This window comes from Alligator mississippiensis, chromosome 3 (assembly GCF_030867095.1).
Source record: "Alligator mississippiensis isolate rAllMis1 chromosome 3, rAllMis1, whole genome shotgun sequence".
Classification (NCBI taxonomy): domain Eukaryota; kingdom Metazoa; phylum Chordata; order Crocodylia; family Alligatoridae; genus Alligator; species Alligator mississippiensis.
In genome coordinates this window covers 59,319,303-59,344,259 of record NC_081826.1, presented here as the reverse complement: position 1 = coordinate 59,344,259, position 24,957 = coordinate 59,319,303, and the positions used below count along the sequence as shown (strand labels likewise).

Here is a 24,957-nt window from a genome sequence, read left to right as displayed (position 1 = left end):
AACTCTTCTGGTGTGGTTTAGTACCTGCTGAGGTGTTGGGGCTTAAAACCCACTTTATGGAAATGGAAGACTCCTCCCTAGCTTGCTTCTGCAGCCATATGGCTGAGGGCAGCTGAAACTTGGGGGCACCTGAACCCCAAGCCTCTAGGCTTGGGCCTGCACATAGGATGCCTGCCAAAAGACTTTGGAAATATCTGAAGCCCCTGGTGGCAATGGAGGATTTTTGCTGGTTGTAGGGCCACTTATGGTTCTGGACTGACTTCTAGATTTGGACTTGATTTGGCTTGGAACATGAGAAATTTCTTTAAAAAGAAAAAAAACCCAAAACAAAACATTCCCATCAGTATCTTGGCCTTTTGGCTTGGATCAAGCATCTATGGTGCCAAGGACAGTGTGTCAGGGCAGGGTCTGGCCCTCCTGGTGCTATTCTGGTATTGCACTATCTCCAGGCCTGGTGCCAGTTTCCTGTAAAGGGAACACCTGCCCCCTTCCTCTTTTTTTCTTCTGTCTTTAAGGACCCCAAAAATGGTTACTATCAGCATGTTTGCACCCTATGGACAATGTGTGTTAGTTGTGCTCAGTGTTGACTGCATTTAATCAACTTCATAATTGGTTTCCATTACTGAGCAAATGCTGTCTTTTTTTGTAGTGGTTCAAAGATGGGCAGTATATTTAATGTGGCTTCTTTCTGTGCGCGTGTAAGATGAGGGGCTTTTTTCTACATGTTAATTGAGGTATAGAGGCAACTTCATCTGTATTCAAGTGACTATGGTGTATGGGTTTCAAGAACTGTGATTGAAAGGATTGTTTGCAAGTGATCCACCTTTCCTTCTGGTTTTTGGAACAGTCATGAAGTACTGCAGGTTGTGATCATATAGGGAAGAAGTGTCAAACATGGCCTGCAAGTTGGATCTGGCCTTCAAAGCCATTTTCAGGCCTGTGGGGCTCCTAAAGGAATAAGTAATTTGAGGGTGGGGTGAGCTAGGCACAGGGCCCACGACCAAAATCCAGGGTACAGAGTCCCCTTGAGGACATGAGACAGCTGCATTAACCCCCACTTCTGGAGGCAGATCTCAGTCCAGCCCGGGGGAAGGGGGTGCAAACTAGTCCTACATCAGGATGTAAGACATATGCTTCAGTACATTGTGTGCTATATTTTATGGCAAAATTTGAAGTGAAAACCCAGCTAGACTCATGGCTACAGCAGTAATAAAGTTGATAAGTATTTAACTTGGGCTTGCTTTGGTTTCATGTGAGATTCAATTAAGAACGTACTTTTTTGGTTTTGGGGGGGGGGGGTCTCTTCCATTTTAAAAATCATTTGTGCTTTTATCAGGTCACTTAAGATTTGTGGTCAGGGGGGAGAGATGGAAAATGGATCTTAATGAATAAAATATTCTTTCAATTTGTCTGGATGCTTTAGACCTGGAACTTGAGTGGTCAGTAGGTTTGACTTGCATTTGTGAGAGAAGGGTTTAATACGTTTTTTTATTTTCAGGGGTATCAGAATCTTGCCTTGCCTTTATATCAAGGATGCTCATATGATCACTTAAATTTTATGAGCATTAACAGGCAGACAAATAGTAAGAACTGTACATCAGAATATCTGTATACCTTGTATCAGTCTGCTTTGGACCCTAGAACTTATCAAAGTTCAATTCATTCTCTCTTCAGAGAACTGAAGAACTTTGGCTTTTTTTCTTTAACTCAACTCATTTCGATTTTCTCTGTGGCTATCAAAGAAACCTATTCAGAAAGCTTTAGATTATAGATGTGTGGGGCTTTTTTTCCAGATCATACTCTTCCACTTGAGAGCATTCAGTGACTGTAGTTAACCATGTTGGGTATGCAAACAGCTTGGTCCTATGTAAAAACCTTCCTGAGTGCCATATATAACTATCGGATTCAAGCACGAAAGTGCAGAGGGGTGCCCATTATTAAACTAGCTGTTCTACAAACCTATGGAGTATTTTCCCTAAAATCCATTGATGCTGTCGTCTTAGTTGTGGTTTTGTGGCGTGTGGACAGACTGCCCAATAGCCATTTAGTTGTGTTCTGTTTCATTAGCAATAACCTCATCACAGCAGTGAATAAGCTTTTTAAAGATGGCCTCTGAATTTGTTGTTCACATGGTTCTTGCATTGATCCTGCTTTCCAGTGGTGGAAATGTCTGGTTGTTAATCTGGTCTTCAAACAGTAGGGAGCAGCTGTTCTCAAACTGCGGTCTGTAGGCCAGTGATTGGTTGGGAGGACTTCACTTCTCTGAGGCCTTCGGGGATACCCTTATTTCCAGCTGTGAAATTGTTGGAAGCTTGGAAACGTACATTAAAATTTCAGCGACTGTTTACATGGAGGTCTTATAGTAGTGTAGGTGTTTGGTTTTTAGCATTTGCAAATGGAAGATATTCCTGAAGTCAATGCTTACTTTGAAGTAGATTGTATGCCAGTCTGAGGACCCTCACTGTGAGAGTTGGCATGTAAAGTATTAGCTTAGTGGCTTGTGACCTTGCTGGTTGTTAAATTAAATTGGACTTGCAACTGGTGTACAGTGTAAGAAAGAGACAATTGGAATCACTTGAATTTTTTGGGTCTCCTATAACTGATGGGGCTAGAAACATTTTGTCAAACCATTAAAATGCTTTAAGGACTAGAAATGTCATATATGGATAACCCATTCTATAAAAGACAGATTTGATTTAAGTTTAGAAGATAGACATCTGAACAACGGCATTAGAAAAATTAGAGGATTATCAATTAAAAATCTGAGCCAGTAGAAGAACCTTGAATGGAATTGCTGTCTTTCCCAGTAAGGTACCTCCTGGATTTTTTTTTTTCCTTAACTAACAGTGGTTGATTAGCACTTTCTCTGCGTCAGGGAAACACATTTTAAAAAGATAGAATTATCCCTTGCCACGTGGCAGCTATATATGTTTTGTGTCTTGATGGAAGCTTGGAACATGATAGATTTAAACACCCCCAGCCCTATTGGCAGCATCTAGTTTCGTTTTATAAATAGTTAAATATCCTAGTGGCTTTCTGTTTATATGTTGCCCCTCTGTAACAAACAAGCAATTTGCTATATCTTTCAAGAAGAGTGAGTCATGAGGTAGTGGAAATTAGATTGTGATGTGAGGTGGGAGTGTGTCCCTGTGGTAGCATCCTAAAAATCCTGTGGTTGCACACTTTTCTCATTTAAAAAAAAAAAAAAATACAAAAAAAGTGGTGTAATTATGTGATGCACATAGATCTAGCTCTATCAATTACTCGGTTTAAACCAACTGGAGAAAAATGAATGCCCTATCTCCCACCACCACTTCTAGGACTGTTTAATTTTTATGTGCAACATGTTGTTGTTCTTAAATTTTGGTTTTGGGGTTTATCATCTGTTCAATATTGTAGGGGGTGGGGAGGGAAGGGAGCAAGGAGTCTTTGACTTTGCATCCATTTTTCTCAAGCGAGTTACTTGTGCTGATGGTTTCTAGGTCACTTTATGGGAGTTGATGCATATCACAATCTGCCTATTCATCTCTCCTCTCTTGTACCTTCTAAGGTTTATGTAACTTCTGGAGTTCATTAACTCGCTGTTTGTTTACTCTCGATTAACCTATTATCTGAAAATGATATTTTAAGTGGATGCTGTTCTCGGTGTTCTTCATGCTGTTAATTTGGCTACCATGTGTAAAATGGCAAGGATCCTGCTTTTGAGAACTGAGTTAGTTAATTCAGCATGATCCAACTCCAAAAGACTTGAGCCTCTTGGATCTGATTTGGTCAATTGAAGCAGCTATTCTGATAGCCTTTTGGCTACCTATAGTCTAAAAAGCCATTATACTGTACACAATGAATTTCCAATTTAGGGAGAGTAGCAAGGCTTTATGTATTTCTGATATTGATGATTGATTATATAAGAAGACCTTCACTACGTCTGCATAATGGGTTTCTTATGCCCAGGGATCCAGGTTTTCTGCTTTCCCCAGGGGGAAAACAGAAAAACAATTTAGTTTTTTTTTCCTTTGAACTGAGAGAAGTGGATTTATCTTACTGGAGAAATGTGTGGATTTTTCCACTTTTGCAAAGTGCTCTCTGCAGGCTGGCAGAGTTCTGGCCTGCAAGGGGATGTCAGGGGGGCGGGGAAGAGGGCAGTTGGGCAGGGGGTACCATGTGCATGTATATGCACAAGACTGCCAGGCAGCCTGGAGAGCAGCTCCCACAAGTAAGTTGGGGGGCAGGAATTGAGGCCCCCATTGAGGGGAGGGGGGCAGGAGTTGAGCTGGGGCTGTTGCCCAGCTGGGTGGTATATGGGGCTTGAGGCCTGGGGCCAGAATGCGCGGCCGCAGGGCCCTGGTGCGGAACGGGATGGGGCCATAGGTGACTTGTCTGGGGGTAGAGGCTGGTGTCCCAGGGGGCAGGAAGGCGCTTGCCCCCCAGATGTCTGTGTGGGATGGGCTGCCTGCTACGGGCTTGGGCTCCTTGCCCTACTGCCCTTCTTTCCCCCCTGTTCCTCCACAGCCCAGCGAGCAGAACCCAGTGGGCAGAGCAGAGCGGGGCTGCATGGAGAAGCTTCTTGCTGCTGTAAGCCCTGTGCCACTCTGGCAAGGCACCCCCTGCCCGCCTGGCAGCAGCAGGGGTGCGGAGTTATATATAAGTGGTATTTCATCTTAATCGTGGATTTGGGGGTGGGGGATATTGGAGAATTTGCAACTTCTTTTTTTTTTAAATGGAGAAACCAGGATCCCTGCTCATGCCTAACTCCTCTTGGAGAGAGATTCAACTTGCTGTGTCCAGTCTGTCATGCATGTATAGCTTAAGTCATGAGTGTGACTGGGGACAAGTGAGGGCGAGAGACATGACCTCTTGCCCTCCCTTTTATTTCCAAAGTTGCTGGAAAACATTGAAGTTGGTATTTTTAACAATCATTACCCACAGTAGCTTCTAAGAGTCGCTTATTCTTTTCTACTCTCCTTCCCTCTCTTGACTTAAGTGAGTTTTTTGTTGGGTTTTTTTTGTTGTTCTTTTTTTGTTTGCTGCTTTTTTTTGAGAATCTGTTTGGTTCAACTAAGGTCTTGAGACCCAATCCATCTGTCATGAAAGGCAGTGTAGTGGTAACTAGTGGACAGAAGCTGAATTAGCACTTAAAGTGCTGCAAGAAAAGCTTTAGTTCTAACTCGTATAAAGGCCCTTACACAGATGTAACCAAACTTTGAAAGGAGTGGGTTTATAGTGAAGGCTCGTTGACTATTCCCCATCTTCTGTCTTGAAGAAAGTACTGCACGTGCTTTTGTAAAGTAACTGATGTAGTCTTTTGGCCAGCACTGGCAGGGCAAACCCTAAATAGTCATGTCAAAATTATCTCAATACCTATAATTCTACACCTGAGAATTGGTATGTTAGTAGTTGTCTTTTACTGTTAGTCAAATTGACACTTCACAGCAATGATCTTTCGCAAGTGGAAGGCATTATGGGCTAAGTAAACTTCCAAAAAATACAGTGAACAAATGTGTACCAGAAAGGTGACTATTCTAATGTGCTTCTTTTTGAAATTCAAGTTTGTTTGGCTGTTAAATTTCACATGTGAATTGGCTTTGAATGAACGTTTAGGAAGTTTCCCTTCCATCTGTTGAAACTTGTGTGATAACTTGTCAAATGATTCTTCCTGTGGACCAGATGAGAGCGAGAGTCATGTGCTTGCCTTTCAACTTAAGTTTTCAGCGAAGGTAACAGCATGCTTTAGTGTTTTGTTGGCTACAGATAATTCCTGGAATCAGCCTAAATGTTTTGCATAACTTTATAATCATGAATCTTTTCTAGCCATTGCAATTTGTCATAGCCATAATATTTTTAAATGAAACAAGCAACTTCTAAAGATGCTGCAAGTTTCTGGTAATGGAAACTTGTAGACCTGATAGGTACAAATGAATGGACTTTCCAAGAGTGAACACTTTCTAGCTTCAGTGGAAGCTGTGTAAGGTACAAGTGCTTATGATGGACTTGACTGCATATCTTTCACTAGCACTTCTTAACTACGGATGTTTGCAATGGAAAGCTAAAGTCACTGTTCCAACCAAAAAAGAATATATTTATCAAGAGCCCCTTTGCCAGTATGCTGTTAGAAAATCAGAGGCCAAATGGTAGTTGTTGAGCACTAGCACGAACCATTTCTCAGATGACCAAAAGGTGGAATCATACCTTTCTTTTTTCAAATCCACTACAGAGAACTCTTGCTAAATATCTACTCTAGGGCAGTGCATTAGTCAGAATAGTGAACTATATAACCAAGGTCTATTTACATTTTTATTATACTGGCCACTGCAGGTTTTTTAGTTATTTTTTAACTTGTCTTGGTTTCAGGGTGTATAGTAGAAATGTATACAGTTGAACTTTTATTAGTGACTCTCTGAAGGTACATCAACTTACTTTTGTTTCTAAAATACCAGTGTATCACTTATTACACTGTGTTCTCCATAAATAACAGTTGTTTTGTTGGAGTTACTAAGAGTCTCTAATTGCTTCCTAGTAACATTTTTATGTTTTAAGTTAAACCTCCATTCAACTGTGTAAAAAAAAAAAAAAACAAAAAAAAACCATGAAAATATTTTTTTTTATTTTCATGTTCTTTATAGATTTTTACATAGTGTCTGTCTATCAAATGGGGTTGTTTCTCTTGAGATAATAAAATTACTGACTATTATTGGTTTGGGGGTTTTTGGGGGGGTTTTTGTTTTTTTTTTTAATAAAAAACAACGCCTCATAGTGAGACATTTAACACACATTAGTGCCCAGTATCACTGTCTAAATTGGGTAGGAAGGTCAGGATGACTAGAAAGCTCCTGTTTGCATACAGATAGCAGAGTAAGCTGCTGTGATAAGGAACTCTGGCTTTAAGGTGCCCATAAAACCTTAACCTGCCTCTCTAGGTTTCCTTTTCTTTCTTTTTTTTTTTCTTTCAGGACTATCCACTGTTAGAACTATTTTTATCTTCATTTTAGGATCTCTCTCACTTCTGACAGATTTACTTCCTTAAAGTCTTATTTTTAAAGGTTATACAGATTAAAATATGTAGAAGCTGCTCTAAATGTTTGACAAGCTATGGCTAAGAATCTGCAATTTAAAAGCTTGCATTTTTTTTATTTGAACAGCATTCCAAGCTTACTCTTATCTAAAAAATGTTTTATGGGTTTCTCTTGAATTCAAGAGTCACAGCACTAATTGCGTCAAACTACAAAGGACCCTCCTGGGTTGCCAAATTCAGTCCCCTGAAGTCTCCTGCAACAACTCCCCATTCCAGCCTCTTCCAGAGAAGAATTGCTTAACTTTTTTTTTTTTTTTTTTTTCAAGATTTCAAAATGTATAATAATAAATGTTACATTCTGAAATGGTGTGGGCACTTACTAGAAACTTTTGCCAGAACAGGCAAGTCATTAATGGGTTTCTCATACTACACTCCAACTCTGGGGTATTGCAAATCTAATTCATGGCCTCTAAACTGTTGCAGCATTCATTTTATAAGCTAAGCAACATGTCTCATCACTTGGTTACAGCAGGGCTCAAACCCAGTTTTCACAAAACTGTGGCTAGATATGAATTTACTGTACCTATTATATATTGCATCTTCCTTGGCACCTGTCTCTCTGAAATAAGAGTGTGGTGGTGATGGTCACTATATAGTAGTGTATTTGCATTCATATACTTGAACTATGTTAAGTAGTGCTAGAACTCCGTAGGCTAGTCCATATAAAGCAATGCCTTTTGCACGCACTTGAGTCGTGCATGATGCTTTTTTTTTTTTTTTTTTAATGTGACCTTAAATCTACCCCTAGTTTTAAGGACTCTGAAACACATGAGCTGAAAACTTAGCTCAGTAAGGCTGAGGTCGGATGGGGATGTGTTGAATCCCAATGAGTGTCCAAGCAGAACAAACAAATAAAGATAGGTAATGTAATAAACTCTAGTCAAAACCATGTTTCTTCTCTGAATATTTAAATCTTAGCAAGAACTTGTACTGGCTAATGTTTGGACAGGGGGCTAATGGCACTCAAATATTATAACATACAAACTAATATAGTTAACACAATGACGATGCAAGTGGACTGCTTCTGCAACTAGCAATTTGGGGCTTAATAACAAAGAACAATTTTAATTTAATTGCAGTGAAGAATGTCAGGACCCTCTGTAGACTCAAGCTAACCAGCACAGATGCAGGTGATCCTCCAGTGCTGCCTCTTCCCTCCTTCTGCATTGGACACTTGTCAAATGTTTCAAGTTGACACTTAATCTGTATTGCATACAGCTACATTTCTACTGCACTTTGACAGCCTTAAGTAGAAATTCTGTTCTAAAAAAATCTTCCTCCTGATGTGCTACTAGCTGTCCAGATCCAAATACCATGATTCTGGTGAACCTCTAGTTTGAGGTCAGTAAAACCCCAACTTTGGGGTGATCCCTAAAGTCAGCAGTTCTGTGATCACTCAAAGTTGGCAGAGGAGAGTTTTATAGTCAAGATGCTGGGGGGAAAAATAGACCCTGAAGACTACAAACAGGAAGACAAAGACTCTTTGGTGATCACATCCAGCAAGTCACTGAATGTGCCTGATCTGGAATGAGTTTGAGTGCTCCGCACTTCCTCAAACATGGAGCCTCTTTTCCTGCTTGGATGGACTCAAGACCCTCTTTCCCCTTGCACTCTATGGGAGGTAGAGTAGATGGTCTTTGAGGTGTACAGCCAAGATGATTTTTGACAGTTGGGACCTCCTCAGGAAAAAAACCTGGAGAAATGGAGGGAAGCAGAAGGAATGGTAATCTTTGTGTGTAAAATTCATACTGTAAACTTTTTATGCTTCAGTACGGGCATAAGGAAGAGGTTAGTTTTGTGAGTTTGATCAATCCCTGATAGAGTAATGAAGCTTATCTTATGCCACGGGACAGGTTTTTGTTAACAAAGCTTCACTTGGGGATTTTCTTTGCTAGTTTTTTTTTTTTCCCTGTCTTTCTTCCTGGCTACATGCAGTCAAGGATGGATCCATAGAGTTAGAGGAAGAGATTTAACATGCAACCAATAGTATATACTGCTGCCCATATACAAAATGGAGGTAATTGGTGCCAGTCAGGAAATTCCAGCAAATCTAAGAAATGGGCAGCACAGCTATGTCTCCTGCATTATACTTACACTGACATTAGAGATTTTTAAAATCAAGATACTGCATCCATTATATAAGTTGTCTGTATTAAATTCCTAGCACTTCCAAAGTATTATAGGACATGTCTAGGACTTGCAACTGTTACAGGATGCATGTAGCTGCTGTTGGCATAAGCCAGTTTTAAAATGCCTGTATATATTAAACACTTTCTTCTGGCAGAAAGCATAGTAACTAGAATACAATAACTTATGAATGGAGACAGAGGGCCAACATGCTAATGAGAGCAATTCAACTTTTCCCTTGTTGGTATAACAAGGTGGCTCAGCTGGGTCTCGCCTTCTGCCACTCCCAGAAGGATTTTAGGTGCTGGCTTCTACAGTAGGAAACAATGTTGGAACCAAAAATCTGTTGAGGAGGAAATTTGCTACCACAACTGGCTATGGTACATATCCTAAATCCTGGCTTTGAGACAGAATGGCTAATATGATAAAAGCGTGACCCCGTGGCAAATGAGCATCTCTGTTTAAAGCCCTAGAATAAACCTCTTGTAACATGACACTCGCTTACTTTTACCACCTAAAAAAACTTGGGATGGGGGAAACAAAGGGTGTGTTTTTTGGGGGTTTTTTTGTTTTTTTTTCCATTCAAAGTAGAAAAAGGTAATCCTGCATAAGCAATGGCCGATACCTTATGTTGTTAGCTTCAGTCCCGAGTATTTACCTGCATTTTAGGAGAAAGTTGGCTTCCACTTTGCACAAATATCTTGGGCTATCAAACAGTCTCACAAAATTACATCTTTAGGAAACAGAGGCTTGTAATATAGCATAGCTGGGGCCACAGCAATGTGTGAGCCATCATGCTGACCTCTTCCTAAACATTTCTAATGCTCTTCCTTGCAGTCATGCCACCACAGTTATAAGTTCTAATGAAGTGTACAAGACTTAATTTAGCCAGACTCTCCTTTAGCAATCATAAACATAGCATCACCTTTATAGTAGGGTTATTTGTGTTAATCTAAAGGCAAAGCAGAGATGCATAAGCCATCATGAATTTGAAAAGCAAACTGTTGCTTATCTGAAGAAATAAGCTGATTACTAAAACCTAATGCATTTCTGAATTGGTCTATAGGGTGCATCTCAGCCCTGCCTTCAACCTTTATAAGAGGTAAAGGATGGAAAATTGATGATTAATGCTTATAACTGGTGGTATGAGTGTGATTTGAATGGGATTGCTTATCTTATCTTCACTGTCTCCCAATTGTAAATAGTTTTGTGGCATTAAGTTTTAATTGAGTAGTTTCCTTACTCTAGTTTTCAGTTTGCTTCTGATTTATACTGAAGTTGTTCAATGCAACAAAGCTGCAGCAGGAGAAATGCTTGTGAACAATTGTAATGGCCACATCTAAAATTCTAAAGGGGTTTTGTAATCGGTCATTATTTGCACATAATGTCTAACTTTGTAGTGGATTTTGATCTATTCATACCTAAATATAGTAGATGTCACTTGTTCCAGAGGAGACTGACACTACTGAATTGATATGTATTTAATCTGGGGCAGACTTTGACACTATCTAGAACAGTTTTCTGATTTAAGCCTTCATGAGAGTTGGCAGAATACTGTCACCCACGTATACATCTGCTGTGGGGAGTAGAAAAGGAATACGAAGTATTAGCTACTAATTTCTGGACATACTTCTGCAGCATACAATGTCCATTTTAGTTGGAAACGCACTTTGCTGTAACTTCAAGGAAATATTTCATGTGGAATTGTATCTAAGTCACCTTTTTCCCCTTCTTTTCCAGTGAAAGTTGAATACATCTCTTTAAGGCCAGTTGTTTCAGTGCTAATGCTGACTCTTTTTGTTGTTGTTGTTCTATGTTTATTGACTTTTCTTTTGTTACCTCCAGTTCTCGTGCCTAACCAAACTTTATCTCTAGTTTCACTCTGTTTGCAGATATAGAACATACAAAATACCTGTGTGCATGTGGCTTTGTTTCCTTGTTACTTGTGTGATCATTACAGACCTGTGTTGAAGTTCATCTTGTTCTTTCACAAGCTTCTGGTTGCAAGGCAACTGTAGCAATATTACTGTGCATGTGTGTTAAGCATTAACTGGTGTTGCAGTTGAAGTTTAAAATAATCCCCGTGGCCTCCAAAATAGTGGGTTTTTAGGTGAAAGACAAAGTTCAAGTGAGAAATTGAAAGTTGAGCTACCCATGAGGAGCAAAGTAACTAAAAGATTCCTTTCAAAACAAAAAACTAAATTGTGTTTTAAAATACTGGTGTCTCCTTGTAAAGGTCGGGCTTAAGGAAAACAGCATGTTTTTACAGCTTGAGGACTGGATGCATCAAGAATTACTTGTGTAACCAGAAGAATAACTTTCTCTATTTGATTATTTCAGGTTAGAACTAATCCATTCACAGTTGTAGTGCAGAACAAAGATTGATACTTTCAAGCTAAGTATCACCATAATGGAGCAGATTGAGGAAGAGTAATTTTCTCAGCTGCCTAAAATGGGTATTCTAGGTCTGTGGTGAAGAATGTGAGATGAGTAGCTTCAGGCAGGTCATAACACTTCAACCTGAAAACTGTCATGGCTTAATGGCTCTTTCAGTATGAATTTTTGTCCTTCATGGTTTTCTAGGTGGTTTTTTGTTGTTGTTGTGTTTTGTTTTGGTTTTTTTAAATAGTCTGTAGCCCCCTGTCCAACTTTCTTTGCTTAGCCTGCTGCTGATGGTGCTGTGCTCTTCCAGGACCCAACTCTACTTCAGCACTTCAGCTGTGATTTTATTGGCTATTGTAATCTCTTATTTTTTAATAAACCTCATTTTTCAGGGTTGCAATATGGCTCTTGGAGCATACCACCAAAACTGGGGGGGGGGGGGGGGTTGTAATTCAGAAAATGAAGCTTCACAGTCCTGTTTACAAAATAAACCTAAAGTGGTAGCCTCAAACAAGTCCAAGCTATAGGACTGTTTCTGAAGATACTTCTAGTCTTACTAAAAGGCCCATTTGCCTTTTTGTAAACTCTGTTTACATGCATCCATACAGTTATGAAGTAAAACTGAACCGATTCCAGAAATCTCTTGAAGGGTATCAGAGTTGCTAGGTTGGAGGTTCAATAGGTCTTTGCCTTTCTATCACAAGCTAGAAGAAAAGTTGGGTAATGTTAGCATCCAACAGAATGGTTATATACAGAAAATGTAGGCTGGAAAGTGGCTTGCTGCTGTACATGAGGAGGTTTGAACCTGCAGTGTATTCCATTTAAGGTTATGGGACTAGGTAGAGGAAGGAAAAACCCTAATCCCTCTGGTTTCTAGTTACTTTTTCCAGAGCCTGGTTTTAACAAGAAGCACCTGTGGCAATGGAAAGCCTTGTTTCTGAGGTCTTTGGCTTTTGAACTAAAGGTCATACTTAATGGGTACATCTACACATGGGTTTTGTTTTTTTTTTGGCAGGGGGGGCACTAATTGGCTCCACAGTGAAGCATCACAGTCTGCACATGTGCCAGTATTAGGGTGCAGTAAACTAATCAACTCTGCCATAAGATAGTACTGTCCATGACAACCTTATGGCAGAATGCTTTACTGCACTGAAACACGCCTGCAGACAGCAACTGGGGGCACAAATTGCACCTGATCAGCTCAGCCACCCAGGGGCTTGCTCTACTCCATCTCAAATTGCTGCTGTCCTAGGTGCATGCATAGACGCTGTGCCTCAGAGCAGTTATGTCCAGTGTGAATTGCACTGGAGTTTTTACGTTGCCTTAATTTCAAATGGATGCACCCAGTTAGAGGGAATTAAGGGGTGCTTTGTGGAATGTGGGATGACCCAGAGTAGATGTTCAAGCAAACCCTTCTAGACTTATTCTGTGATTGCAGGGGACTGGACTTCTTTTCTCCTCTTCCCCATGTGGATTATTCCCATCCTTTGTTCCTATATCATCCAGCCAGGGATAGAATGTTTAGTTTGGTGAAAAGGAGATTAAGAGGGGTCATCATAGCAATTTTCAAATATTTGAAAGGCTGCCATAAAAAGGAGGAGGACACAAAGCAATGAGTTTAAACTGGTGAAAAGCTGATTTTTAGATTGCAACTCAGGCAAAGCTTCCTTACGGTAAAAGCAGTAAGACGAAGCAAAAGGAACAAGCTATCCAGGGAAGGTGTAGAATCTTTCAGTGGAGGCTTTCCAAAAGATACTGGATAAACACTGTTTAGGATTAACACATCCTGCATTTGTGCACTTGGTAATGCTTGAAGTTCCTTCCAATCCTGCAGTTTTAACAATAGTAAAATACTTGCTGGTACTCTTGAATCAGACCTGGTTCTTAATTTCTTATTTTCCATGGAACAATCTTTCTGGAACTATAACTCTAGTTCCTAATTGGCCACAATGACATCTGGAAAATACTGACTTCCCTGTGTATAGGGGAAACTTGCCATTCTTACCAGTATCATGGTTAGATGAGAAAAATAACTGTACTGATATAGAAATGTGGGAGCTTTCCTAATATAGATTAAACTCTTGGAGTAAAGATCATAATGACAACATTACTTTACTTTCCTCCAAGTCTCTTCATTGAAGAGGAATGGCTAGAAGAAAGGAATGTGAAACTGTTGTCACTCAGATTTTCTTGGCATAGGGGAATTCCTGCATAGCTATAAAAACAGTTTACCCAGCACTCTTCACAATGCCAAAATGGCTTCAAGGGGACTTTAGCATTGAATGGAGTCAGAAGCTATGAAAATTCCATTGAATTGGCAAATATAAACTTAAGGGGGCCTTACAAGCTGGTTGGTATGTGCCATATTTGCTTCTCTTTTGAAATAAACCATTTTGAAAACCATAAAAGCCACTTCGCGCATAGGATGAAGCTTTGTTGAGAGCCTCTGCATTTAACATCTGTTATTCTAAACTTGCATACAGCTAGCATTGTGTGGTGATTTTTTTTTTTGTTTTGTTTTTGTTGATAGGTGCTTGTTAACTTGCTACTTTGAAAATCATTAATCCAAAATTTAATTAAAAATATCGGACTTTCCCAAATGCCGTATTTCTTCATATTGTCATTTATTGTACTTTAGACTAATTTGTCTTGACACTGCAGCTGCACTACCCTTTGTTGCACATTCATTTGAGTTTTGTTTCATTAAGAGCACTAAGAATGGAACTAAAGAATTTGAGGAAGGGGAGGGAAGAAGTGCTGGACTGTTAGAAGTTAATTTGCCGTAAACCAAAACGTTGAGAACAGATTACAAAAGCTATGAAGTGACATGTAAATGCTTGTTCGGTTTCACACTTATTTCTAATAAGTCATTAAAGCTGTGTGCTCAGGAAATATTTTATATTTTAGCTTTTGGGGGGTCGCTTGCACGGTCCTAGTGATTCATTGAAAAGCTATGAGGAAACTGCCCCAAGGGGGAGCAGTGGATTTTAAAAAAAACTATAAAAACTTAAAGACGGAAAAGAGCTATCTAGTTCATCCTTCGCTGAGCACTAAATACATGCGCTGCTTTATTCGTTCCCTTTAAAGTTAATCTAGTACTAGTGTTGTTAATGAAAATGTCTTCTCTGGTCTAAGAAGCCCTGACTAACTTAATTTGAACATGTTCATTTTTATACAGAACGGTAAAATTAGATGACAGTCTTAACCAGAATATTCTGTTATCTATTGCAGTGAGTCTGCCCTAACACATCATATAGGACCTAATTTCATTCCATCCACTAAATCGGCCTGTTTTTATTCGGTGCTGGCAGGTTTTCAGTATTTGGTGTGGATTTTGTTAAATCATCAGCCCTCAATCATGTGAAAATGAGAGAATATTAACTTTGTTTCTTTTTTAATAGTTCTACATTGCCTTTTTCCAAGTCTCCTAATGTGAGAGGAATGGCTAGAGGAAAGGAATGATCTTTACTCTAAAAGCCTATCTGAATGGGGAAAGCCACCATATTTCCATATTGGTGTAGTTATCAATATTATAGTTAAATCATAGAACCATTGAAAGTTAGGAGGTCACCTAGTCTGACCCCTTCCTCAAAGCAGGACCGTCCGCAATTATACCATCCCAGCCAAGGTTTTATCTAGCCGGAGCTTAAAAACCTCCAAGGATGGTGATGAGCGTAATAAGGATGGCAAGTTTTCCTTTATATGAAAGTGCTCTATTTTTGCTCTGGGAACTTCTAGTTTGAGCGCATCGGGTTAATTTCAGTAGCTTCCTCAAAGCCAATGGACCTTGAATCTCTTTAGTTCTGTCTTTCTATTTGAGCCAGTTCTTATGAATACTTTTGCAGGCCTGATTCCTAACTGTGAAGTGCTTTGTGTTGGCAATACTGCCTTCTTACTGGTGATGTGCTATGAGAAATGGATTTGAAACTTGCTCTTTCTTAAGTTTTTTTTGAAACAACATGGTATGGGATAAGAATGACACTTCTGAGACCAAAGGGCTATTTTCATAGGCTGTCCAGTGGTTTGGTTACTTTTATATCTATGCAGTGGTACAGCCATGGAAAAGCTTTCAGCTCAAGATAGTAGACCTTTACGGAGGGAATTCTCTTATCTCATAACATCTTGCACTAAACCACAGCTCTCAGACTGACATCATGGGAATCTTATCCTCGTTTCCTTCCTGTTGTCTCTCTCTCTACTTCCCATCTACTTCACAGTTATCTGTAATAGGCTATTAGAAGGAATAGTCTAATGTCACAGGCTGGAACATACTGCAAACTGCTGTACCCTCAAAATGAAGCCTGCTGCACATAATGCCATCCTACCCTGGCCAAGTGGTGCTGCCATGCTGCATGGCAAGAGAAGTTGAGACTTCTTGCCTAGCACAGATTCACTTAACAAGCAAAGTAAAATGCTTGCCTAAAATGAAACAATACTCGGCATGAGGAGAGGAAGAACATAAGGGAGTTCACCTTGAGATATATAATAAATAATAACTTCATTTTGCAGGTAAGCTGACCTAAAAGATTCATGAATTAGCAGTAGAAGAGGCAAGGAGTCGGGGATCTGTTAATCTATCAAATGCCAGCTGTCCAGTGAAAACACTCTTTTGTGTGGTGTTAGGAGGTCTGGATTAGTCACTTTAACACCTGCAGGGAAAAATGTAGTACAAGAACATGTGAAAACCATTAGAGCAAAACTGTCCTGACGTCTGTGATTGGAAAATGCAGGCAGCATAAGAATGGAATTAGATGAATTCAGCTGTAGTTTTGTATGTTTGCAAGTATACAGCTGACATGATTCAAGCCATCAATTAACTAAGTAGCGAATACTTAAGGGGCACTTGCATGTTCTGAGTTTGTATCCAAGTTATGCTATGAGTTAGTTTTTGGGAGGACAGAGTTCTGAAGTCTCACTGGAAATGCATGAATTAAAATATCCCTTACATTGACAGCTGATATCAAGAATTTGGTATCTCTTGCTTGAGCATATATTGACAATATACTGACAGCATTTTATAGAAGCAGGACATTGGCTACTATGGTTCCCCTGCTTTACATGTGGCAGGTTAGGGTGTTAAGTCTGTGTTGTCAAGGTTAAGGGTAGTCTTCTCTAGCATTTTGGCTCCTATACAATAGCTTTGGCGAGGGATGATTTTGCCTCTGGCAGGGATTAGACTAGATAACCTGTAGAGCAGGGGTGGGCAATTATTTTGAGTGGAGGGCCACATACTGAGTTTTGGCAAGCCATTGAGGGCCGCATGATAGGCAGCCAAGGGCAGATAAATATTAATTTTCTAATTTTTTTTTTTAGGGGCCCTGAAGGCTGGATAGAATGGGCTGGCAGGCCGCATCTGGCCCGCAGGCCACGTGTTACCCGCCCCTGCTCTAGAGGTCCCTTCTAGCCCTGCTTCTTTTGTAATGATGAATCTGGGGTGTGATTTTTTTTTTTTTTTTTTTTCCATGAGGCTTTATCAACCAGACTTTTTTTTTTATGAGGTTTTTCTTGTGGCTCTAAAAAAATAAAAAAAGTCTCCATCTATAGCACCCACCCTCCCATTCCACCTTTGACACAACAGGGTCTGCCCTATGTGCCCCTGCCTGGACATAGGAGCCAAGCGGTACAGTGCTGCACCAAACAATGTATCCTGTGAGTGGGGCAAATGGAATGGTGCTTCCTTCCCTGAGGAGTGTTTGCCAAAGCAGGCATAGCTGTGCACCCAGTATGTATGTAGCTGAGGGGAGGCAAGCAAACAAGGCAGTAGGATCAGCTCCCAAGGAGCCTGATTACATGGTGGTAGAAGTGGCTGCTGCAGTAGCCCAGGCAGGTAAGATTTCCCTTCTGCTCACCCATGGCCACCCCTGGTCTGCAGTGGTTGGCTTCCTCCCTTTTCCCTCCTGGGCATTCAGTGAGCTTCCTACACCTCTGGGGCAGGTAGGTACTCTGGCAGGAATTTTTGGCTTCTGGTCATACTAGTAATTGACAGTCAGGCACAATTTAAGGTGATAGTCTGATCCTCTGACTCTGATTGTTGTAACAACTGAATTGCAGGAGGTGGTAATTTTTCTAAATCAATTAATTTTCCTTTAATTTCCTTTAAATCCTAATTGATTTCCTAAATCAATTAAAATGGAGAGCTTCCACTTGAACAAGCTTTTACTGTTGGTACTGGAAATATATTAAGTAGGTGGTTTATGATGGAAACAGACATGTCCTTAATCATAGCAATGCTTGTGGGTGCCAATAACCATGAGACCAGTAGTTTAGATTAAGATGGATGACTTATTTTATACTCTTTGTATGCAAATCTTAATGCAAGTAACTTTTATAGGAGGCAAGGCTTCTGCCCTTGTGATTTTATCCAAATTACTTGTTATTTTACAAGTACCACCTCAGCTTGGAAAATGTCTGGCTTACAAGAAATTCCAACTGATAATTTGCACTAGTCTTAACACAGACGTGCTATATAATGTAATTAAACATTCCTTTCTATAAAACCTGACTCTTCATTTAAAGCTAAGCTATCTTTTTCAGATAACTAGTCTTGCAGAAAAATAAACGTCTGAGTCAAATTGATCCTTTAACTTACAGTGTCTAAGGATATAATCCGCTCTGCCCTGTGGTCTGGTTTCATGAACATGCTATGGCATTTTTGTTGGCATTAATCTTGGAAAAACTCTGAGGCTCAGTCTTGTGTAATCATCTTGCATCTTGGCTGATACTGAACTGGAATAGAGGTTTTGAATGACTAATGCTTTATCTTAAAGTAATATGCTCCAACTCTTTCACTTTGTAGACCACTAAAGCATTCCTTCCCAAGATGCTGGAAATGAATCATGGACACATTGTGACAGTTGCAAGTTCCCTGGGATTGTTCAGTACTGCTGGAGTAGAGGTTTGTTAAACTGTTAAGCTAAATACTTTCTTGAATGAGAAATGCTTTCTTTCATCAGCTATGAATAAGTATGTAAGTGCTCCTCATACTTGAAACTTCCAGGCAAAGTGATTCAGGAGTGACTAGTGTGGCTGTTTTGTGCCAGGGGGTGGGGAGTTAAGGGGAGCATTGCCGCTTTGAGAGGTTGGTTTGTTTGTTTGTTTTTTTTTGTTTTTGTTTTTTTTGTCTTACTGATGTTGGATGTCAAAATGCTGAGCCATCCTCTTTATTGTGCCCTATTAAGATGTTCCTAATTGAGCACTAAGCATGAACTGAAACTATGCAGTTATCTACAAATTGGTAATCACTGAAAAAGCTGGCATGCTAGTAAAGTGCTTAGTGGTATGAGCTTTCCTAGCACTGACCCAGACTATATCTGCAACTTTGGAATTATTTTGGCACTCTGCCCAAAAATGTTGCCAACCTGTGCTCTAATGAGATCTTGAACTTCTCTCTAAACTCCAATACTACTGTAACATCAACAATTCTAATGTCAACTTGTAAGACATTGATGTACCGGGGTGGATGGCAGGGGAACAGCAAGGGGTCTGATCCTTCTTGTGGCAGTGCAGCCCCAGCCGTCTGCCCAGAGGTGCACATGCACCCATTGCTGGCAATGAACTGAGCTGGGCTGGTGCTCCGCACCCCAGGGCAGCTGCTTGGAGCCTCCTGGGCTCTGTAGCAGGTGGCACAGAGGCTGGCTGTGGCAGGCAGCCCAGGAGGCTGCAAACAGCTGCACCAGGCTCCATGGAGCCCTGGCCCAGCTCTCTGGTGGTGGGTGCATGCATGCCTCAGGGCAGACAGCAGGGAAAGGGCCAGGGCTGCACAGTCCCAAAAAGGATTGGGCCCTACGCAACTCCTCTGCCATCCTCCCTAAGGGCTGGCGTGCCAAGCAAAATGTCTTAATGTGCCACACTTTGGTTTGCTGACCCTTGTCTTTTGCCAACCCCTATCTTTAGAGGATCTAAGGACCCTGGTTTAGCGTTTTCTCATGGACCCTGGACAGGCTAAGAATTCTGTTTGGTGCGCAGCTGTGAATTAGCTCTACTAGATGATCCTGATTTTAAAACAGGTTTTTGCAACTATCATACTTTATTCAAATCCAAAATGAGGTGGTTGTGTGTCTGTCGTGTCCCCCCCCCCGTTAGTCTTCAATTTTCAAAGCACCCCTACGGCCTTGAAAATGAGGAAGTTTTTAACAGTTTTACAGATGGAGAGACTGAAGCAAAACAGAACTAACTTGGCCAAAGCTCAATAGAGCTCCAATATTATGTTTTAGGCTAGAGTTAAACAGGTAGTTTTTGGCTCCTGGCTCCGTGTGCTAGATTGCACTTTCAGAACTTTATGGTCAAGTAATATAGCTAGCTACTGTATCAGACTTATAATTTATACTAACTAGCTAATCAGGCTAGTTTTCCCTGTGAGACTACAGATATTTCAAAGGTCATCTCTTGCATTAATTTGAATTTGTCTGCATTAACTGCCCTACAAGTAACATTATATCTGGGTTTATATAACAACGTATTCAGCATGCATCTCTTTCAGTTGTTGCTTTTGAAATCATTTACAAAGAACTACATCAAATATGCCTTGCCTCTTAACATTTACTTTGTTGTATAAACAACTTTTAATTTATTCTTAGATCTTTGGACATAAGATACACCGCTTAAATGGACCAGTTTGTTGTAATATTTTTACTTTATTGCCAACACAGGATTATTGTGCCAGCAAATTTGGAGCTGTGGGTTTCCATGAATCTCTGAGCCATGAACTGAAGGCTGCTGAAAAGGATGGTATTAAAATGACCTTGGTGTGTCCTTACCTTGTAGATACAGGAATGTTCAGAGGATGCAGAATCAGGTGAATAGACTCTTCCTTTTGCCCAGTGCACCTTTAGTAGTGCTGTTCTTAATCCATTTTTGAAAGAAGAAAAAAAAATTGCTAGATTTTTAAGGCATGAGAAGTAGATTGCAATAACTTGAACAAGTAACACTTGCTTTCCTGAAGTTTAGTCACAACACTTTTTTAATTTCAGTTTGAGTAAATTAGGGTTGAAGACTTGTTTCTCTCTTCCCCTGCCCCCTTGTTTTTTTTTAGTGGTCAGCAATACCTGGATGTTACCTGCTGTAACATGGGCCATATCTACCATTGGTATTTTAACTTGTTGCATGGTTTCTTAACAGTGTAGTCAGGAACCTGCTCAGTAAAATATTTGGACTGACTTTGTTTGAAGCAATCTCATAAACAAACTATATTGCAACAAAATGAGACTCTTAAGTGCAGTTTTTCTTTGGTATTCTTTTAGCATGCAATCACATTTGGTTCTCTTCAGTAATCTTATGTGGTGCTTTGTTGCCAAAATCTGTAGATTTTTTTTTTTTTTTTTTTGTCTCCAGTCTCTAGAATGAAACAAACCTAAAATGTGAATATAAAATCCATTAAAAAATTTACGAGTTAATAAGCAATAAAGAATTTACATGTTGTTGGGGTTTTTATTTTTTTAAAAAACTTCAGAATGAGTTAGTTAACTCTTCAGCTAGATGGTCATCTTTTAAGTGAACAAGCTTTGGTAAATTGGTTCATGAACTCTTGTTAACCTGTATGAATAAAATATTTCAGAAAAGAAATTGAGCCTTTCCTCCCACCGCTGAAACCAGACTACTGTGTAAAGCAGGCTATGAGAGCTATCCTTACAGACCAGCCCATGATTTGCACACCTCGCCTGATGTACATTGTAACTTTCATGAAAAGGTAAGCTTCCAGAATACTAGCCAGTTAGCAATGCAACACACACAACCTATTATGTATTTCAGACAACTGTATGTCCAAAAAGCTTACAATCTGCCTCTTGCCGCCTCTGACTTCTTCGTACAAATCTCTCCCTTGGTTCACCAGGGGGACTGGCTGCTTTCTACATCCTATGGGCTCCGTGAATCTGAAGACCTGTGTACTGAGTTGCGTGTCCAGGGACTTTATATTTCCTCTTCTTCGTCTTTCCAGGAAAGACTAAGACTACAGTAACTTTTCAGCAGTGCCCTTCCATACTGTGGAATCAGTTTCTAGGAGTGGGTCCCAAGGTATATGTCAGCAGTTATCCCTCATAACTGATCTCAAGAGCTAAAGTCCTCATCTGGTACAGGTTCCCTGTGATCTGCACAGATCTCCAAGGGAAGGTAAAGCCTGTGGCCTTAAGAACAGAGCCCTCTTATTAAGTCTAGGATGAGATGGAAGGGCTTCTGTTCCTTTCTCCCCTTCCCAGCACACAATGTTGCAGGGTGTCTGTTCCTGTTCTGGTTTGAATCTACTGCTTATGCTGCCCTTTTTGCAGTTCCTCAAACTTCCAAATTCTCCAGACATGCAGGCAAGGCCTTAAAAAGAGTTTGTCAACTTTTAAACTTCTGTTGCCTTGGGAGGAGTGCTCAACTTAGGAGCCTCTGAGGGTTCTGATCTAGTCAGAGTTCAGGAGCTCCCAACTGCCCCAGACTTTTAAGGGGGAAGCAACTCACCAAGCTGTCTAGGAGGTACTCTCAGGACTTGGCATCATGTTAGCTGTACACCTACAACGTGGCAGAAGAAATGCATGAAGTTATCAGCATGTCCTTCAGAACTGACTTCAGCAATAGCAGGCTCTGTGACTTTTCAAAGGCTGTGTCAGTGTACTTTGCATAGACAGTGTTCTGTGCAACAGCCAGATCAAAGGACCTTCTGGCTGTCTTACATTCAGCATCCTAGCTTCCAACAGGAAGATCAAAGCTTCTGTACAAACTATGCCCCAGGCAGTAGCAGTTGTATCAACGGCCCTCGAGTGACTCTGCATAAGCAGTGCTAACAGCAACACTTACTTCCCAATGTTCCAGTAATGCTTGGGTCCTGCTATACGCCTTGCTCCTGATTTTCCCCTAATGCTGTACTCAGTGCCTAGTACTATGGGGTTGTGATGCATGACCAGGTCTCCTGGGTGCAACTGTAACACATGGAAGTGAAAAGCCAGCTTTTTCCCACCTTTTTTCCTAGTGAAATTATCACAAGGAGAATGATGGGAGAAGTCAGGACCTCCTTGGGAAAGAATGACTGAGCCCAAGTGATGTATATAGGGTGGTACAGACTGTTTGAAAACTTTTCTAGAGAAGAGACTGAGGGGAAAGGGGGTGGGATTTGATAGGTTTTCAAGTACTTGAAGGCAGATTATAAAGATAATGGAAACTTATCCTTTTGTCTGTGGCTGTTACATCTCAAATGTACGCTGGCTTATTTTGCCTATATTGCTGTGAGGAGAAATTTTAGATTTTAATAGGCCTTTTGGGATAAACAGGTTTACGGGAAGAGGAAGGCAGAGGCACTTTGGCCTTAAGTTATGAAAGGAGGAAAGAGGAAGATAATGAAGGCTTGGGAAGAAGTATGTTTTCTGTATAGTTTGAGCTGGCTTCTATTTTTGTTCTCTCTTTAAATGTGCAAATGAAATTGGAGGTAAAATACTGCATGTCTTTTGGGCAACACAGAAATGGCTACTGTAGATCCCTGTGAAAGATTTACTTTACTTCCATATTGCAGTTTTTTTAACTCCTTTCCTTTCCTTTCCTTTCCTTCAGCATCTTGCCTTTCGAAGCAGTTGTGTGCATGTACCGATTCTTGGGAGCTGACAAATGTATGTATCCTTTCATTGCTCAAAGGAAACAGGCTACAAACAACAATGAAGCAAAAAATGGAATTTAACCCTTTTTCGTTTTTTTTTTTTTTTGTATGGACTAACCATTGTAGGTAACTGTAATAAAGTTACATGCCTGAATTGTGAAGTGCGCTTGCATCTAGCTGATGCAAATGACAACATTTTTACTGTGGCATTCTCTTGGATCTCAAACCTGTGTATTGAACTCTTTAAAAAACAAAAAACAAAAAAAAAACTGTCTCTCTTTACTTACATACTGTAAATAAACTGACTAGAAAACTTGGAAAATGTGATAGATAGGCAAAGTGAACTTAATGTAGCTGCCACCATTGTTGTTTTGTTTTATAATGTTACTGAAAGTACAGGAAAGCTAGTCATACTACTATGTGAGATCTCTTCCTCAGCCTGCCAATGTTTTAAAATGCTGTCTTCAGCTAGAAGATGCAGCATCTCATACTTTCCCTATAGTATTTAAAACAAAATCATGCAATTTTAAATACTCCCATACTTTAGCAAATTCAAGGACTGAGCCTATGAATGCATTTCTCTCCACTTGTAGACATAAGTTCAAAGGACATGTGGCCAAACTGTTCAACTGCTCATATCATTCTTTTTCTTTGAAAGAAGAAAAAGGAAGACATTTTTTAAGTCTTTACCAATTCAAAGGCAAATGGGTTCTGGGGGAGATACTCAGAGCAAAGCTATAGCAGACAAAATTTCTAGACATGCAGTCAGTGGGTCCAACTGTTTCAAGTCATTTGACTTGAAATATGCTCTGTTCGGTCCATCACTCTGGTTGGTAGAGTACTGTCCACCCTAATAGACTGTATATCTTTCTCCTCCTTTTTTTTTTAACCTTGCTTCTGACAAAGCCCTTCCCTCCCCCCCTCATGAAGTTGTATTACACTTCTGTAGCTGGAGTCTTGCCTGAAATACAAAGCAGCTCAGCTGAGATACAAACTGTTTTTATGCAAGTTCTGGTTTTGTGCCAGCTATTAGCAAAGTTAACATATAAAGTTGCATTAAGCATTATTCTATGTGGCATATGGAAGGGTGTAAAGATTTTTAAGTTCTATTTGCATTGTGGAACAGCAAATGACTTTTTACAGTATTTTTTGTAAAGCAAACAATTTTTGTGCCTTGAATTTGGTAATCTGTGTATTAGTGAAACATTTGTAAAAGTGAATTTCTACCTCTGTATCTTAATGTATACCATCCACTTGTAAATTACTATCAAACAAATCATGATTACTTTTTTAGAATGTCTTGTTTAACTAGTGACCAATGTTCATGGTTATTAAAGTGAGCCACCTTTTACTTAAACAGTGATCAGGATGTTTCTTTGAAAGGTTAACTGAAGTAGGCTATAAACAAGCCAATACATAGCTTTTTAGTATGACCATAATTCAAATAATGAACAGTTATTCAATTCCTACCCTAATTTCCTGCTTATTGGAAGTTTTTTGTGCAGCCTTTAATGAAGGCAACAGATACCTCCTTCTACCTCAGTAAGGACTGCAGGATTAGCTTTCCTGGCATCCTAAAGATAAATTGCTTCTATAACCAGTTAGCAGTCATAGGGAGAAGTCGCTCTATATTCTTGGAGGGGCAAAAAGCTTCTAAACTGCTTCAGTTCTGGTTTTCCATAGTTCTTTAGCTCGATCATCACACTTAAGCACCTGGCGCTGCAGTGCATTTTAAAACTAAAATGCATCGAAAGTGTTCATTCAAAAGTGCACCACCACCACTTTCTTAGCACTAATGCACACTTCACCATTT

The 24,957-nt window shown here is 40.1% G+C and overlaps 1 protein-coding gene across 1 annotated transcript in view; it reads left to right on the top strand.

Annotated features, from left to right (window-relative positions):
* Positions 1-24,501, top strand: part of RDH10 (retinol dehydrogenase 10) — a 30,193-nt gene extending 5,692 nt beyond the window's left edge. The window contains exons 3-6 of the mRNA XM_006272222.4: positions 18,375-18,473; positions 20,227-20,372; positions 21,132-21,263; positions 23,102-24,501. Of these exons, the coding sequence (XP_006272284.1) occupies positions 18,375-18,473; positions 20,227-20,372; positions 21,132-21,263; positions 23,102-23,225 (501 nt within the window). The 3' untranslated portion in view covers positions 23,226-24,501. The remainder of the gene's footprint in view (positions 1-18,374; positions 18,474-20,226; positions 20,373-21,131; positions 21,264-23,101) is intronic.
* The last annotated feature ends 456 nt before the right edge of the window (positions 24,502-24,957 follow it).